Here is an 18,664-nt window from a genome sequence, read left to right on the forward strand (position 1 = left end):
AGCGGCCACTGCACTCCAGTCTGAGCGACAGAGTGAGACTCCAACTCGAAAAAAAAAAAAGAATTCATGCAAGAAATTACTTTTACCACTTTTTCTTATCAAAACATTTGCTGATCTTTTATTGATAATTCTGGACTTTGCAGTTATTTTGAAGACTGTAAAAGTATCTATGCCAACCAAGCCTTGCCTTTTTTTTTTTTTTTTTTTTTTTGAGTTGGAGTCTCACTCTGTCGCCCAGGCTGGAGTGCAGTGGCACACTTATGGCTACCACAGCCTCTACCTGCTGGGCTCAGGAGATCCTTCTGCCTTCCAGGTAGCCGGAACTCCAGGCATGCGCCACCACGTCTGGCTAATTTTTTTTATTTATTGTAGAGACGAGTTCTTTTCATGTTGCCCAGGCTGGTCTTGAACCCACAGGCTCAGGCAATCCTCTCGCCTCACCCTCCCAAAGTGTTGGGATTATAGGCATGAGCCACCACACCCTGCCCCCATCATGCCATTTTTAATTATATTTTTAAAAACATCTTTGTTTCTAATTTTAAATATAACATATTATCAGTACTTTTTGCCATGTACTTATAATACAGGAAAAATACAGTAAGTGAAATCTCTTCAGAGATATAATTTTAAAAAAACAAACAACTGGGTGGTGGCTCATGCCTATAATCCCAACACTTTGAGAGGCCAAGGTGAGAGGATTGCTCAAGACCAGGAGCTGGAGACCGGCCTGGGCAACATAGTGAGACCTTGTCTCTACTAAAAATTAATTGGGCTTGGTGGTACGCACCTGAGCCCAGGAGGTTGAGACTGCAGTGAGCCATGAGCTTGCCACTGCCCTCCAGCAGCCTGTGTGACAGTGAGACTTGACTCAAAAAAATCAAATTACAAAACCGGGCTCAGTGGCTCAGCCTGTAATCCCGCGCCTTGGGAGGCTGAGGTGAGTGGATTGCCTGAGCCCGCGGGTTCGAGACCCACCTGGGCAACTTGGCGAGAACTCATCTCTACAATAAACCAAAAATCAGCCAGGCGTGGTAGCGCGCGCCTGTAGTTTCAGCTACTTGGAAGACTGAGGCGGAAGGATCACCAGACCCCAGCAGGTCGAGGCTGCAGTGGCCGGGAGCGGCCACTGTACTCCAGTCTGGGTGACAGAGTGAGACTCCAACTCAAAAAAAAAAAAAAAATTAAATTATAGCTTAGCAAATAATTTCCTCCCCATGCAGATGTAATCTTTTTCATTTACTACATTTTTTCTGTATATAGCAAAAAGTATGCAGCAAAAAGTACTAAATTATTTTTATAGTTTTAATTTTTTTTTAATTTTTAGAAATATTTTTATTTATTTTTTTAGAAAGCAGGATTTATTGAGATGATAAACAGCTCCCACAGTGGGAGGGGACCTAAGGGGTTTGCCTAACAATATATATTATGTTTAAAACTGAAAACAGAGGCCAGGTACAGTGGCTCACACTTAATCCCAGCACTTTGGGAGGCCGAGGTGAGAGGATTGCCTGAGCCCACGAGTTTGAGACCAGTCTGGGCAACTTGGCGAGACCTCATCTCTACAATAAATCAAGAAAAATTAGCCAGGCGTTGGTGACATGTGCCTGCAGTTCCAGCAACTTGGAAGGCTGAGACAGAAGGATGGCCTGAGCCCAGCAGGTTGAGGCTGCGGTGGCCAGCATACCACTGCCCTCCAGCCTGGGTGACAGAGTGAGAATCTTATTTAAAAAAAAAAAAAAAAAAATTGAAAACAGTACCTAACCCCGAACTGCACTCCACATCTTTAAAATTTAAAAAAAGTGAATGAAAAACCAAAATTGAAAACGAGGACATTTTTTAAAATGTAATTTAAAAAGGCATGGTCATGCTCGCTTCAGCAGCACATATACAGAGATTAGCATGGCCCCTGAGTAAGGATGACATGCAAATTTGGGAAGCATTCCATATTTAAAAATTAAAAAAAAAAAAAAGAAAAAGCATGGTGAGCATACTCATTTGACAACCTTCAGAATAACTACAAAGTCCAGGATTAACAATAAGTGATCAGCAGATGTTTTGATATGAAAAAGTAGTGAAAATAACTTCTAACATGGGAAATGGTTCAACATTGAACATTTTATACACAAATTTGTCAAAAAATTCAATTTTATTAAGCAGGGGCTTATTGTCAAAAGACAAAAAATGAAATTGTCAAATGAAAGCTAATATTCTCTGAAAGGGTTTCAGGACACAACATTTAAATTTTGTTAGTATCATCGTCTTCAGCAGGTTAGGTTAAAATATATTTCTGTTGATTAGAAAAGCAATACAATGACAGAAAAATAGTGGAGAACCACTGTTAAATGAAGAATAAGGATAATTTCTTAAAAACCCTGTATACATCCTGAAGTTAACAATGAAAGGGTTTGCCTAGTTGTAACTATAAGGGACTTCACAATTAATTTGGTAGCTCCTCATGATCTGGAAAAAAGCAGGCTGTCAGCATTGTTTGATTCATTTTAAGAGCAGGAGTCTTAAATAACCTATATTAGAATACAAGTGATTTTAATTATTAGCACATTGCTCCAATTGCCTTGCTTGGAAATAGGTCCATATGCTGTGATTTTTTTTTTCCCCCTCTAAGACTGATACACACATCAGGTGATCTTACCCAAAACAGCTCTGGAAGTCCTTTTCATAGCGTTTACTGTCAGTGAATCGAGAACTGGAGGACTTAGCTCTGCAAATACAGCAGCCCTCTATACTCCGGTACATCTTTGGCTTGTGAAAACCAAACATCTTTTCTTCTGAGCAATAGTCTGTAAAGCCAAGGGAATTGACACAGCTTTGTTAAGGGCTATAACAAGAAACCATTAAAAGAGTTCTCTCTGCTCCACCCCACCCCCCAGCAAGTTGGTGTCTAAGACTAAGCCAGAGGCAGGCTCTGGAAGACCTCTGGGATCTACATTCATTCTTGGCACTATCATGGCAAGTGTGTAAGACACACAGAACAGCTCAGCTATTTCAGGAGCTCTCTACTACCTCTTTCTAACTCTCCTAGCAAACACTCACTCCGAAAATGGGAAAGAGAAGCATTTGTTTTAAATCAAGTTTTTAAGCAAAAAATAACACAAACTCTCCCCACAATCCTATAAAATGATAAAATCATGCATAATCAAGGGTGCAACCTAAAATTTAAGACACGCTTTTTTATTATGCACCTTTGCATTAACATGTTTCCCCCTGGGAAAGTTCTAAGCACTTACCATGACCACCACTGATACTAAGCACACATCTTTGCCTTATGAGAAATCAGAGGGGATTTCTTCTGTGACTAAATGAGAAGTTCGAAGCAGTCCAGTTTGGTCCCGAATTGAAACTACAGAAAGGAGGATGTAAAATTCACACAAATCCAAGGTTGGAATTTAAGAATAGTAATTCCACAAATCAGGCCAGGCGCAGTGGTTCAAGCCTATAATTCTAGCACTTTGGGAGGCCAAGGTGAGAGGACTGTCTGAGCCCAGGGGTTCAAGATTAGCCTGGGCAACTTGGCGAGACTTCGCCTCTACAATAAATAAAAAAAAAAATTAGCCGGGTGTGGTAGCATGAGCCTGTATTTCCAGCTATTTGGAAGGCTGAGGCAGAAGGATCGCCTGAGCCCAGCAGGTCAAGGCTGAGGTGGCCGTGGGCATGCCACTGCACTCCAGTCTGGGAAACAGAGTGAGACTCCTACTCCAAAAAAAAGAAAAAAGCTAAACATAGAAAAAGTACCAAAAAATATCATATCATAATCTTAGGTGACCACCATCCCATATGCAGTCTGGCAGTGAGTAAGATGTCTTTATGTGGCAAATGGCCGTATTTGTCTTTGGAGTATCTCTCGCCTGATCCCATTCCATTCCGATTCTGGTTAGCATACCAGAGAGCAAATATCAATGAAGTGATTCAGAAGTAACCAAATATCTAGAATTTCTGTCTTTGTGTGTATTATTTTTTAGACTGAGGGATTCTGAAATATGGACAGAGGTTTTAGGTTTTAAAGAAAACATTTTAAGATTTTTAAAAATTTTTTTTAGCAAATTGGCTAAAAATCAAAGCTTTCCCTTTTAAACAGGGGCTATTGTTAATGAAGTGCTCCTCTTCAGTGTTTTCTTAGTGATGTCTTATGATTCATAATCCTTCTTTATATAGCTATGACCTTATTTTTGTCCTGACAAAATTCTTCTGCCTCGCCTGGGCAACATAGTGAAACCTCATCTCTATAAAAATCGAAAAATTAGCCAGGCATGGTGCCGTGCGTGCCTGTAGTCCCAGCAACTCAGGAGGCTGAGGCGGAAGGATCGCCTGAGCCTAGGAATTCAAGGCTGCAGTGAGCTGTGATTGTGCCACTGCACTCTAGCCTGGGTGACAGAATGAAATCACGACTCAAACAAAACAAAAAGAATTCTTTTGCCTGAACAACTGGGAGGATCTCAGGCAAAGGAGTAGGATGGCAAGAGATTTCATTCTTCATTTGAGGAATATTCTTCTCAGACATAAGGGAAAGACAGCCTGATGTCTTATGATTCGTAATCCTTCTTTATATAGCTATGACCTTACGTGTGTTCTGACAAAAGTAATTATTTTATTATTATTTAATTATTCACATTTCAATCATTAAATCTGAACTAACAGTTACCTCTAAGAATTGTTAAAACAAGAAAACACAATTATATTTGGTTGATACTCACTTAAGTAAAATGCTTGGGAATTTGATATTTTTAAGAGGAAAAAAATGAGGATGTACCCTATACCCAGTGAGAAAAATACAATGAGGCCTGTTAAAATAAGGCGGATTTTTTTTTTTTTTTCCAATCCAACAACACACATGATCACTGAAAAGAAAACGGCCTCCTGAAGAAAATGGTCATGTGTTGCTTTGGGAAAAACAATGTCAAATGACAGAGGACTGCAGAAACAAAAAAGCAGAGTAGAAATTCCTCCTTTAATTTGTATATTCCTGTTTTTTTTGTTTGTTTGTTTTTGTTTTTTTTTTTGAGTTGGAGTCTCACTCGGTCGCCCAGACTGGAGTGCGGTGGCCGGGAGCAGCCACCGCAGCCTTGACCTGCTGGGCTCCGGCGATACTTCCGCCTCAGCCTTCCAAGTAGCCGGAATTACAGGCATGCGCTACCACGCCCGGCTGATTTTTTGATTTATTGTAGAGATGAGGTCTCGCTGCCCAGGCGGGTCTCGAACCCACGGGCTCAGGCAATTCACTCACCTCAGCCTCCCAAAGGCGCGGGATTACAGGCTGAGCCACCGAGCCCGGCTTTGTATATTCCTGTTTTAAGGCAAAATGTAATACAGCTGTTGCCCTCACACCAACCTGTGGACTTCTCAAACTCCCCTAACACCCTGTGTTACCATCAAGGTCAAAAGCCCACAGTTCCTCTTATAGTCTCTAGCTTTATCATTAGCTCTAGGAAACCTCAGCCTCCCTTCTCAGCAAGGACAAAAGGAAGTACAGCAAAAAAGGTCAGTTCATTTCATTAATACCCAGACCAAATCCTATTTCAATAGATAGCCCTCTACCCTCACAATCTTTGCCTTCCCCCAAAATAAACGTCATCTAAACTATCTAGCTTTCAGCTCATCTCTAAGATATGAACTACCTTCAATGAAGCTGGACTTGACCAAGAAGCATAGTTTGTGCCAGTTATCACACTGGCAAGCTGTTCAGGAATGCTAGGGCAATACTTAAAACTGAGGCTTTATTTTTAATCAGCAGCTGTTGTGAATCAAGTGTTCATCTTCAATGATTTTTTTGTTGGTGGGAACCGCCACAAAACTTACCTACCAGCCCCTGGCAAGAGATTTCATTCTTCATTTGAGGAATATTCTTCTCAGACATAAAGGAAAAATAGCCTGATGTCTTATGATTCATAATCCTTCTTTATGTAGCCGTGACCTTACTTCTGTTCTGACAAAATTCTTCTGCCTGAATATCTGAGGATCTAAATCCTAGAGTTTACTCTCTTCTAGGCAGTGCTCAGAGAGTCACACAATGAGGTGGCAGACACTTGCCCTGATACAAACACAACAAGCACATGAACCTAGTAATGGATGACTACTTACTAAACCTCTTAAGCTTTTTCTCAGCTTATCCCTACATTTGAGAGGCACCTGCCTGGGAGGAATCTGCAGCAAATTCACAGGGGTTTCATTGTGGGCTTTGTTTACAGCAACCAAGTTAAGCAGCGACTGGTTTTAACCATTTTGAGGTTTGGGGAGTCCTGAGAGTAACTCAAAAGTCTTTTCACACAATCTACAAACCCACTGATGTTTAAAAAACAAGACAAAAACACTAATCTATAGAGGAAAACCAAGACACAAAATAGCCCATGAATCCAGTTACTTTGTACATTTGAGAGGGGGTAAGTGGGTCTGGCACAACTTGATTTCAAATGGAAGACTTCTATTTTTTCAAGCAACCTGACGGTTCTTTAGAATACTTCTTTCCTAGTTCCACATTTGTGCATTAAATGATTCTTCCAGAACGTTCTATCCTACTTGTTCAAATGACACCATCAGCTGTTAAACTATTTGTGACATTTACATCTATTCTCATAGACACCATATCACTCACTCTTATTTTTTTAACAGAACAATGCTAATACCATCTGCTTCATAACTGATGAATAGTTACAGTTGAGAGCAGACCCCATACAATCTCACCCTTAAGCATTTGTTTGAGGAAAGCAGGAGAAAATTAAGCTTTGAGATAATGCTAAAAATTAGGAAAAACTTAAAATACCGATTAAAAACTGTCTTCAGTCTTTTAAAATTAAACAGTGGTGATAGTTGCAAAACTCTGTGCGTACACTAAAAGACAGCTGTATATATCACAAGAGTCCATTTTATAGTATATGAATATTTCAATAAGCCTGTTTTTGAGACAAAATAAAAATAACTGGATTAGAAATTCACCAACCATGATCACTTTTGTAACCTCAGAATCTAGGATGCCAGTCTCATAGTAGATGTGTCAACCCAAAAGAAGACACTGAGGCAGAAATCTCCATTAAACAAGGTTTATTATGCCAAGCTGGAGAACAAGTGTCTGGAAAGCACAAGTTACAGTGTTTATAACCTGTGTTCTTAAGAAGATTACATGAGGCACAGTATTTATACTTTTTTAACAGGGGGATGTGTGCAGTGCAGGGGGGGTGGAGCAACAGTTACATTCTTGTGAACTTGATTGGCGCTCAGTGATGTTATACATAAGGTAAAGTAAATATGTGGTTGCGTGGGTAGAAGAAAAAGGTTAATAATTGTGTAGGTGTCCTAGGGGCCGCCACAATGATGATTGATTCCACCCTGCCTTTGTTCTACATCCGATAAACAAGTTTACAACCAGTACCTGTCGGTAAAATATTTAACAAACTCCAGTTACAAAGGCAAGGGGTCAGCCTCAGTAAGTGGCTGTGGTTGTACTACCCTCACGTCTGAACTGCCGCCATCTTGGGCCACTTTTTTTTCTTCTAACCCTATCATCATCTACCTACAGTATGTTTTCTCAAGTTCCTTGAAATAGGACAAACATTTCAAGATGTTTCTCAAGACTTGAGGAGTTACAGTTAAAACATGCCTATGTATGGGAGGCTGCGACACATTTCTAACTGATACAGCTGCTTTGCATGTACACACATTCCTGAGCCAAAAAAAAAATCTAGCAGAGGCCCACGTCCATAAGCTTTTCCTTTTATTTTTCACATTCCCCTCTTCTGATCAACAGTTTTCTTTAGAGAACATGGATGGTGGGACTTAAATGTCCTTTTTATCTCTTGGGGCAGGGAAGGCTCATTCCCAGGAAGTCCCACACACTGGAGGGAAAGAGGTGAGTGAGAACAAGGCTGATGTAAGCCTGCGCCGAACCCGAACAGGGCGCTCCAGGGGTACATAATGGTTCGTTCTACGGATCAGCTCTACACATTGTGCTACCATTGATTCTGGTTTTAGCAACAGACTTACCGCAGTTGGTTATAGACGCCATGAGTAACTTGATAGGAAAAGAATAGAAACTATAATTAGAACAAGGGCTTGAATTGCCCACCGGAAGAAATGACCTGCCTGGGAAGCCAACTAAATAGGTCACTGAGAGGATCAATAGTTGGTGCCTCATGTAACCACTTAGCTGACTGGGAAGTTTTTTCTATGTGAGTCTTTACCTGAGGTGTTGGAGTTAATTGCTTATCTTGTTTATCTCTATCACCCAGCACTACTTGAGCCAAGTAGTTCAGAGACTTGTGCTGCAGTGTTTTCTGCAGCAGCTTTGGCAATGTGTCCTATTACGGTTGAGGGACTTCTCTTTTAAAGTATTACCTATATCCAGGAACAACTATACCAGGAAGCTCTGCTTCTCGATATCCTCCTGGTAGCTCTCTTTTATTCTTGTGGAGATGAAATAGCAAGATGGAGTCATCTTCAAGGTTGGAATAGATAGAAAATGGAGCAAAAAAAAGACAAAGCCCTTCAATTTGCCAACTACTTACACACCTATGTGCCCATACTTGGGTTGTGAGTCTGACCCAATGCCACATACGAAAATGTATCCCCTAGGGGTGTAAGTCATAACCCCAAGGGTACAACCATCTAACCGTTCGTGGTTAACATGTTTAAAACAGGCGTGAGCAAGCCATAAATCAGTTTCACTGCAGGCCTTCCAAAAGCCTGCACAGGTGTGATAGTTAACAAATGGGAGCTGCTGGCATAATTTGTTTTGTTTTTTCTCCTTTGGACATTTGGTTGCTGGATGTAACAGTGAGGATGGGAGGGTAGCTATCTGCAGGGACACCAGCCTGGAAAAAGTGAGGACTAAAGCACGTGTTCTACATATGTGATGTTTAATATTAGGTGCCAACTTGACTAGACGGAGGGATGCATAGATGGCTGGTGAAGCACTGTTTCTGGGTGTGTCTGTGAGGGTGTTTCCACAGAGGAATGATATCTGAGTCAGTGGACTGGGAGAGGAAGATCTGTTCTCAATGTGGGCAGGCACCATTCAATTCGCTTGCCAGCATAGCTACTAGAACATAGACAGAAGAGGGCTAAGTAGCTTGCTGAGTTTCTTTCCTCTCTCTCTCCCTTCCCTAGCAGGATGTTTTGTTTCCTCTCTTCCTGCCCTTGGACATCAGCCTCCAGATTTCTCAACCTTTGGACTCCAGGACTTGCACCAGCAGCTCTTCAGGGACTCTCAGATCTTCGGCCTCAGAAGGCTGCAGCATTGGCTTCCCTGGTTTTGGGCTTTCAGACTTGGACTGAGCCATGCCACCAGTTTTTCTCATTGCCCAGTTTGCAGACAACCTGTGGTGGAACTTCACCTTGTAATTTGTGTGAGACAATCCTCCCTAATACATTCTTTGATATATGGTACACATATATCCTAGTGGTTCTATCACTGTGGAGAATCCTAATACAATGTAGGTTAGAGAATTCACTCCTGATTGGTTTAGGGGTAGACAGGTCCTGTGCTAGGGGAGACATTACTAAGCAGGGAATGGAAATATGGTCTGGCTTTAGAAACTGATTTCGGAAAGTGACGTTGGAGGGAGCGATGCAAATAAATGGTAACTTCAGGGTGTCAGAAAAATCAGTGGCATGTAACAATCTTGAATGGCCCTTGGAAACTGATGACAAATCCATCAGTCTGAGAGATTGTCTCTATCTGCCACACTTTGGGAGAGTTTAACCGATGAATTACCTTTCCATCCCCAGCAGAGAACCTGAAAAGTTAATAAATGACACTATGTGTAGAGAAACGTTATATATCCTATAATCTGAGTCATTAGTCAGGGCCAACCGTCCTCAAGGTAAACACAGTACTCCAAGAATGTTTAGACAGATCATACAGACCCAGTCCAGAGTCTTGTGTCAATTAGCTGTCCACCTCAGATGTTGTCCACTTCTTGTCCTGGTCTGAGGGATGAAATTGTTTGGTGAATCAAAGACAAAGATCTTTGGTGAGTATCATGGTCCATTTAGGAGACTGTGTCTTTTTAAGGTCAGAGATTTGAATCTATGAGTCTACACCCTATAACTGTGCAGCACACGGACTAGTCAACAGGACATGTTGGGGAACTCTCCACTGAAGCCAGAGGGAGTCCTTCATGGAATGTCTCTTCCAATAAACAAAATCTCCAGGAGGACACCATGGAATGTATCTTTCAGTAAGGTCTGGCTTTTCATGAGTGGTGAATAAGTCCCTTACAATACAGTAAGATGCCCCCTTTGAGTAAATTTGAATCAGTCATCTCAGTTCCCATGTGCATAGGTCTTCCAGTTACAATTTCCAGAGGGGTCAGCTTATGTCTTCTGAAGGGGTGGATCAAAGTTAAGCAATACCAAGGAGAGAGCTTTCAGTCAGAAAAGGTGAAAAGCCTCCATAAACTTAGCTAATTGTGTTTTTAGTATTCCACTGATCTGTTCTACCAATCCAGAGGACTGAGGGTGGCAGGCAAAATGAAACATAGGCCAAATTCTATAAATGCGCTGACTGGCCTGGCCAGTAAAATGAGTTACCCTATCTCTGTGATACTCAAAAAGGACTCTGCATAACGGGATGATCCTTTCTAATAAGATTTTACCCACTGCCACTGATGTTGTCTATCGGCGGGGGAAAGCCTCAACCCAACGCAAAAAAAAATGCAAATAATTACCAATATATATTTGTATCTTTAAGATAGCAGGAGCTGGCCGGGCTCGGTGGCTCAAGCCTGTAATCCCGCGCTTTGGGAGGCCGAGGTGAGTGGATTGCCTGAGCCTGTGGGTTCAAGACCCGCCTGGGCAACTTGGCAAGACCTCATCTCTACAATAAAAAATCAAAAATCAGCCGGACGTGGTAGTGCGCGCCTGTAGTTCCAGCTACTTGGAAGGCTGAGGCGGAAGGATCGCAGGAGCCCAGCAGGTCGAGGCTGCGGTGGCCGGGAGCAGCCACTGCACTCCAGTCTGGGCGACAGAGTGAGAATCCAACTCAAAAAAAAAAAGATAGTAGGAGCTGGATGAAATCTCCCTGCCATATCTCAAAAGGTCCAGCTGGAAGAATAAAATGCCCCTAAGCCCACGTGAAAGGGTTTTCCAGAGTTGGCATTTGAGCAGATGAATAAATTTTCTGTGCCACCATGAGTGATGATTAACACCAAAATATTTTATCTGAACTCCAATGGATTACACCATGAATGTATTCCACGAGGGGCATCTGATACCTCATTGGGATAACGGGTGTATCGTTAGATCCATACCTTAGTTCAGTTTGGGGAGAAAAGTACTCCCCCTTCTGTTTCATACGCATTTCAAGTTTTATAGTCATTCCCAGGATCTGGGGCTGGCAACTCAAATGTAGCTCTTTTAGCTGCTCCCTCAGCAAACTGACTACCTTGCCTCTGTGTTGTATCTAATTTGAAGTAGCTTGGAACCTTTATAATTTGCCAAAAGTTTTGGTTGGAGAATCGCCTCCGATAGCTGCAAGACATGTTCACTGCTTAAGGGTTTGCCCCGAGGAGGTTAAATACCCTCTCGCTTTCCACAGCATTATAAACATGGGCAACCCCAAATGCATAGCAGCACGTTTGCTACCTTATTCTCCACTAGTTGACAAACTCAAGTGCGAGCAGTCACTTGTACTGACCTAGCCTGGGCAAAAGGACCAGCTTCAATGGCCACAGTGCACACTGCTTTTAACTCACCACCCTCTCCCCTCAAGGAACATACATCTGTAAATCATTCTTTCTCAGCATTAACTCGTGGTGTTTCTTGCAGGTCTTTCCTTGGGTAAGAAGTTGCTCAGTCATCAGGATGCAGTCATGAAGGGTGTTGCCAGAGGATCCCAGCTAGAGTAGCCAAAGAACTGATTGTTACAATGAGAGATGGTAAATCTATTAACAGAAAAGTGTTAAGTATGATAAGAATTCAGAAGAATTTCAATTGAATGTGGAGTGAAGATGGTAAGAGGGAAGCCTATGACTGTCTCTTCAACATTTTTATATAGAAGGGTGGTGGCGAATACTGCACTAATACAAGGAGGCAGATCTAATTGCTGACTGTTAATAGCCTATAGGGCTTTGTTGATCACCAGGGCTTTGCTGATTACCATGTTTCTGAGTAAGCATGCCACACGCTTCCCTGTCTTCATGAACAAAAAGTAACTGAGAAAACAAAGTGGGGCTCGCCGGGCTCGGTGGCTCAGCCTGTAATCCCGCGCCTTTGGGAGGCTGAGGAGAGTGGATTGCCTGAACCCGCGGGTTCAAGACCCTCCTGGGAAACTTGGCAAGACCTCATCTCTACAATAAATCAAAAATTAGCTGGGCATGGTAGCACGCGCCTGTAGCTCCAGCTACTTGGAAGGCTGAAGCAGAAGGATCGCCGAAGCCCAGCGGGTTGAGGTTGCGGTGGCCGGGAGTGGCCACTGCACTCCAGTCTGGGCGACAGAGTGAGACTCCAACTCAAAAAAAAAGTGGGGCTCTGTGGATTCTTGTGGCATCACAGTCCAAGTATGTAATTCTTTCCAGGTAAAGGCAAACAAATGCTGGCTATCTGGATCTACAGGGATGCTGAAAAAGGCACTAGAGAGATCCATAACTGAAAAATATTGGCTGGCATTTGGTATGGCAGACAGAAGAGCATGGGGGTTAGGAACTATTGGATATCTAGGCATTATATATTACATACTGGATATCTAAGTATATTGTTTAGAGTCTTTAAATCTTGTACAAAATATCCATCCCCCTCCCATTCAGTCTCCTGACAGAGAAGATGGGGGTGTTGCAGGGCTGGGGTAGGGAATCAGAAGACCTCTCTCTCGAGATGATCTCATACGAGGTTAGGGAAGGGTTTCTTAGTATTGATCTCAATCTTTATTGGAGTGGCTAAGAGTCTCTCTCCTATGTCTGTGTTAGACTGGGACCATGGCTGGAAAGGAATAGTTAAGTAACTGCTCAACTTCTGGGGTTACCAAAAAAAAAAAAAAAACTGGAGAGTTTAAAAGGAGCTTTATGGTTTCCTTCTCATTATGGCATTTCGTTTTGTTTTTCACATTCATTTTCCCAATCACATGAGGGCATCCTTATACCACTTGATAATATGCCAACTTGTAAGTTGTTTTGTTCACTTTCCCTGACCCAGGGTTAGAATTCTAAAAAACTTCCCCTTTCAGGAAAAAGAAATATAAGCATTATGGATGTTGGGGAAATCTCAACCCAGAAGGTGAATGGGGGGGCTTCAGAGCTTATCAGGAACACATGAGATTGGCTGAGGGTATCACATCCATAGCTCTTGAGAAGAAAACCAAACCCAGAGAACTGGTAAGGCAAAGGTCTGGATTTAAAGAGGTTTATTAGATACATTCACCACGTTACTCTTTCCTTACTCTAAGAATGGAATTTTCAAATAAAGTGGGGTTTATAACCAACAAAAGCAGCTCTCATGTCTATTGCTCATTATTTATTATGTTAATTTCTCCCAAGGGGTTAGTTAAAGCAGAGTACTAGAAGAAACGAAAACCCCTTATGTTCTCAGAGCAGCCCTAGTCTTTCTTAAGTCTTCCTTAAGCTTATCATCCTGTTGTTGTTTCCATCTAAGTGTCTTGCAATCCCTTTTAAAATGCCCTGGTATCCTGCAGTAGTGACAAACCAGGGGAGAAGAGTTCTCAGGGCCAGCAGACTTAATTTTCTTATTAGTCTCAGGATTTTGAAGGTCAGCTGTTGCAATTCTAAGCACATAACTTGGGAAGGTCTTTGACTTTTATTTTTTCGCCATTGTGCAGGACAACTGGTCAGCTAAGCTGCCCAAGTCATTATTCTGGCCATAGTCCAGTTAGTTATTCGACATTTGACAAGAGTGGCTGGTGTATTATCCAAATTGTTTTGAATTATTTTGAAAATCTGAATTTAATGATGAGTCATTTTTACTGTTTTCAAATAGTAAAACAAAAGTTGTCTGCCGATATCACGTAAAATTGTTTTAAAATTGTTATCAAAGCATGTAAACTAATCTAAAATGTACTCATTTGGATTCTGGCAGCACTGTTAGGTTTTATTCCAATCTATGCCCTTTGAAAACCAAGGAAATGACGATCAACAGAGCAGCTCCTCATACCCATGAGTCTTTGCCCTGCCTTCTTGAAGTTGGGGGGCTAGCTGCGACAGTTGTGGGATCCTCGTGGGATCCTTGGGGACAAGATCTGCTAGAGAATTCAATCACTGTTCTTTTTCTAGACATTCCTTAGCTTTAAGAGCTGAAATCAGCATATGGTCAAGCTAATAAAGGTCTGAATGGCCTGGGTCATAGGTTTCAATAGTTAGTTCAAGCGCCTGAGCAAAATCAATCGGATCTTCATAAGGGTCAAGAAACTCCTTCACTATGACTTGTAATTCAGTCTTGAACCAGAATTGACAATTACTGGAGTTCCCCTACCTGTCACAGGCTGTTCATGGAATGGTGCAAACACAAGAGGCATCCCCATAGAGTTCCTGCTCTCTTACTTATTCTGAACAAGAGGTTGCTGCTGGGGCAGGTAGAATGACAGGAGCAGAGGCCTTTGGAGCCATGCTCACTGTTGCAGTCTTAACAAGAGGCAGACAAGAGATGGCAGATCCGGCATGGAAGAGGTCTGGCCTGAGGAGTTCACAAAGATGAGGATGGGGAGAAGATGTAGATGGTAGTAGAGAAGGCGCCAGAGGAGTAAGAAGTTACTGCTGAAGATTTTTTTTTTTTAGAAGATAGAAAATTTGAGAGCTCTCTGTTAAGAATAAATCATAAAGGTTGGCTGGGTGCAGTGGCTCAAGCCTGTAATTCCAGCACTTTGGGAGGCTGTGGTAAGAGGACTGCCTGAGCTCAGGGGTTCGAAACCAGCCCAAGCAAGTTGGTGAGACTTCATCTCTACAACAAATAAAAAAATAGGCTGGATGCGGTAGCACACGCCTGTAATTCCAACTACTTGGAAGGCTGAGGTGGAAGGATCACCTGAGTCCAGTAGATTGAAGCTGCGGAAGCCATGAACATGCCACTGCACTCCAGCTCAGTTACAAAGTGAAACTCCTACTCGGAAAAAAAAAAAATCAAAAGGTTTATTGGCATCCTGCAAGGAAAAAAGGTGATTCCCTCCCTTTTGCTACTTTCAAGGTACCATTAGAAGTAGCTTTCACATTCTGGTTGCTTAATTTTTGTACCAGCACCTTCCATCCTAGTCCATAGGCACAACAATTTTGACATATTGAAGAAACTGCATTTAGGTCATTGTAATTTAGTCATTATGGTCTTTTTGGTTAAGTAATCATACAATGAGGCTCCATATGTATTGTACTTGAACCTGTTCTGCAGTTGCAGGGGATTTAGTCAATCTAGACACTTTGTCCCCATAATTTTTAGCTTCTCATTGGATTTGACCAAGTCAGGAAGTGTTTTGAATCTGAATTTGCTGCTTGCAGACACTGAGCTTGAGGCTGCAGGGAAACATGTGTTACAGTAGCTTGTAATCTGTGTTCTGAAGTAGATTGCATGAAGCACAGTGTTTACACATTAAGAAGGGGATACATGCAGTATGGTGAATCAACAGTTACACTCTTACGAATGTGACTGGTGTTCAGTGATGTAATACATAAGGTAAATATGTGGTTGAGTAGATAGAAAAAAAGTTAGTAATTGTGTGGGTACCTTTGGGTCTGGTGGAATGATGAGTGATTCCATTCTGCATTTGTTCTGTATTCGATAAACAAATTTACAACTAGTACCTGTCAGTAAAATATTTAACAAACTCCAGTTACAAAGGCAAAGGGTCAGCTTCAGTTTATAGGCCATGGTTTTATTACCCACATGTCCAAACTATAGTCATCTTGGGCTGCTTTTCTCTTTTCTTCTGACACTGTCATCATCTATCTGTCTGTCTACAACATGTTTTCTTAAGTTTCTTGAAACAGGACAAATATTTCAAGATGTTTCTCAAGATTTGAGGGGTTACAGTTAAAACATGCCTATTTATGGGAGGTTGTAATGCTTATCTCTGAAATGGCTGCCTTCACATATATACGTTCCTGGACCAGAACAGAAATTTAGAAGAGGCCTGTGTTGATCAACTGTTTCTTTTATTTTTTTTCACAGATGCAATAAGTGTGTTGATTAAAAATTGTTAAGCTGACATCTGTATAGCACTTTACATTTTAAAAAGCACTTCCATTGACGTTTCATTGGCTACTGTCAAATACCTCCAAATTGTTAAAACACTCTAACAGTCAAAAACAAATCAACCATGCTAGAATTAAAGCTCTGCCCAATTTATCCTCTAAAGTTAAAAAGATGAAAGCTAGCAGGTAAGGCCAGGCACAGTGGCTCTTTCCTATAATCCCAGCACTTTGCGAGGTGGAGGCAAAAGGATTGCCTGAGCCCACGGGTTGGAGACCAGCAGGTTGACACTGCATGGCATTCCAACCTGGGCAACAGAGTGAGACTCCAACTCATTCATAAATAAATAAATCAGCAAAGCAATAAGAGAAATAACTATAATTATGTGAACAAAATATGTAAAATACAGTTTTGCAACACAACAATCAATTCTTAACACATTTTGGTTTATTTGTTGGGATTTTCTTCTACTTTAAAGCTCTGGGTTTCATATAAATTTAATGATCAACTTAATCAAGCCAAGGGTAATGTAACCTTGGTATTGATGCGTCAAAAAAAGGATGAGGTCACCATAATATATCAAAAATACAAAAGAGCGCCTGAGCCCACGGGTTCGAGACCCGTCTGGGCAACTTGGCGAGACCTCATCTCTACAATAAATTTTTTAAAATGAGCCGGGTGTGGTAGCGTGCGCCTGTAGTTCCAGCTACTTGGAAGGCTGAGGCAGAAGGATCACCGGAGTCCAGCAGGTGGAGGCTGCGGTGGCCTGGAGCCACCACTGCACTCCAGTCTGGGTGACAGTGTGAGACTCCAACTCAAAAAAAAAAGAGCCAATTCTAATCTAATCTAATGAGACTGTGAAGTCAAAAATCAGGAATGATGCTCAATTTTATATCTAATTCAACACATAAGTTTGCTGAGTAGAATATAATATAAATGGGAAAGAAAAAGGATTTTCACAGCAACAGACAATTTTTTTTTTTTTTTTGAGTCAAGGTCTCACTCTGTTGCTGAGGCTGGATGGAGTACAGTGACAACACAGTCATGGCTCAACGCAGCCTCCAACTCCTCGACTCAGCAGTTCTCCTGTATCCACCTCCCAAAAAGTACCTGGGACTACAGGTGCGCTCCACCACCGCACTCAGCTAATTTTTTAATTTTTGTAGAGAATGAGGTCTTGCTATGTTGCCCAGGCTGTTCTTGAACTCCTGGGCTCAAGCGATGCTCCCAAAGTGCTGGGATTACAGGTATGAGCAACTATGCCTAACCACAATAATCAACATTTTAAAAAGGTGTTATTCAAGGAAAATTTTCTGATAAATAGTTTAAGCTTAAAGATGGCCTCTTGTTAATCACAACAATACCAAATACTTGTTGATTTTAAGCTTCAACCAAGAAGCAGTATGAAAAATACTGAAAAGCAAATTTTAGAGTTTTTAGTACTCTTTTAAATAAAGAATTGGGAGGCAGTAAAAAGGTGAAAAACTTCATTCAAGTGTTTACTTATCTTTTTAAATCTTATAAAGGTGATAATTCAACATTTAGAAAAATGAAGAGGGTTATTATTAGGCTTACCTTAGTTGTTATGTATGCTTTGAAGGACACTATTAGTTACTCCAGTATCATAAACTTGCCCAATTCTACCTTGTAGATTCCTTTTTCTAGCTTTTTTGTATATTCAGAAGTAAGGCTTTTTTATATTCAAAAACTCTTGCCAGGGTTGGTGCTTCACATCTATAATCCTAGTGGCTCTGGGAGGCCGAGACAGGAGCATCACTTGAACTGGAAGCAGCAGTGAGCTATAATTGCACCACTGCCTTTGGGAGGCCGAGGTGAAAGAACTGTCTGAGCTCATGGGTTCGAGATCAGCCTGGGCAACTTGGCGAGACCTCACCTCTACAATAAATCAAAAAAATTAGCTGAGTGTGGTGGCGCATACCTGTGGTTTCAGCTACTTGGAAGACTGAAGCGGAAGGATCGCCTGGGCCCAGCAGGTTGATGATGCAGTGGCCATGAGAATGCCACTGCACTCCCGTATAGGTGACAGAGTGAGATTCCAACTCAAAAAAAAATACAAAAAATAAAAAAATTTTGCACCACTGCACTCCCGTCTGGGTGACAGAGCAAGAAACCCTTTCAAAACTCAAAAAACCCTTCCAAGCCCATCTCAAAAAATCCTTTCAAAACTCAAAGATGTCAATAGATGGACTAGACAGAAGAAAACTGAGAGAAAAGTAGCCACAAGTGGTAAATCAATGGTTAACTTCAAAATTTGTCCATGCCACTTTGGGAACTGAAATTTTCATATGCACAAATTTAGGGGAACAACGTCCCAAATAAAAGTATTTTTAAGTTTTCAACAGGCCCAAAACTCTATAGTTTCTTTTTTTTTTTGAGTTGGAGTCTCACTCTGTCGCCCAGACTGGAGTGCAATGGCCACTCCCGGCCACCGCAGCCTCGACCTGCTGGGCTCCGGCGATCCTTCCGCCTCAGCCTTTCAAGTAGCCGGAATTACAGGCATGCGCTACCACGCCGA

General features: G+C 41.7%; 1 protein-coding gene across 3 annotated transcripts in view; it reads right to left on the bottom strand.

The window, feature by feature from the left end:
- Window positions 1-18,664, bottom strand: part of LOC103257599 (protein FAM60A) — a 37,356-nt gene that overhangs the window by 9,492 nt on the left and 9,200 nt on the right. For 2 of the 3 annotated variants that reach the window (XM_008055291.2, XM_021711015.1), the window contains exon 2: window positions 2,651-2,798. In XM_008055291.2, the coding sequence (XP_008053482.2) occupies window positions 2,651-2,778 (128 nt within the window). In that variant the 5' untranslated portion in view covers window positions 2,779-2,798. Of the gene's footprint in view, window positions 1-2,650; window positions 2,799-9,866; window positions 10,010-18,664 lie in introns of all 3 variants that reach the window. The other variant, XM_021711014.1, reaches the window with a different exon arrangement.

The sequence above is a fragment of the Carlito syrichta genome, unplaced genomic scaffold (assembly GCF_000164805.1).
Source record: "Carlito syrichta isolate Samal-C Ts95f unplaced genomic scaffold, Tarsius_syrichta-2.0.1 Scaffold301813, whole genome shotgun sequence".
NCBI lineage: Eukaryota > Metazoa > Chordata > Mammalia > Primates > Tarsiidae > Carlito > Carlito syrichta.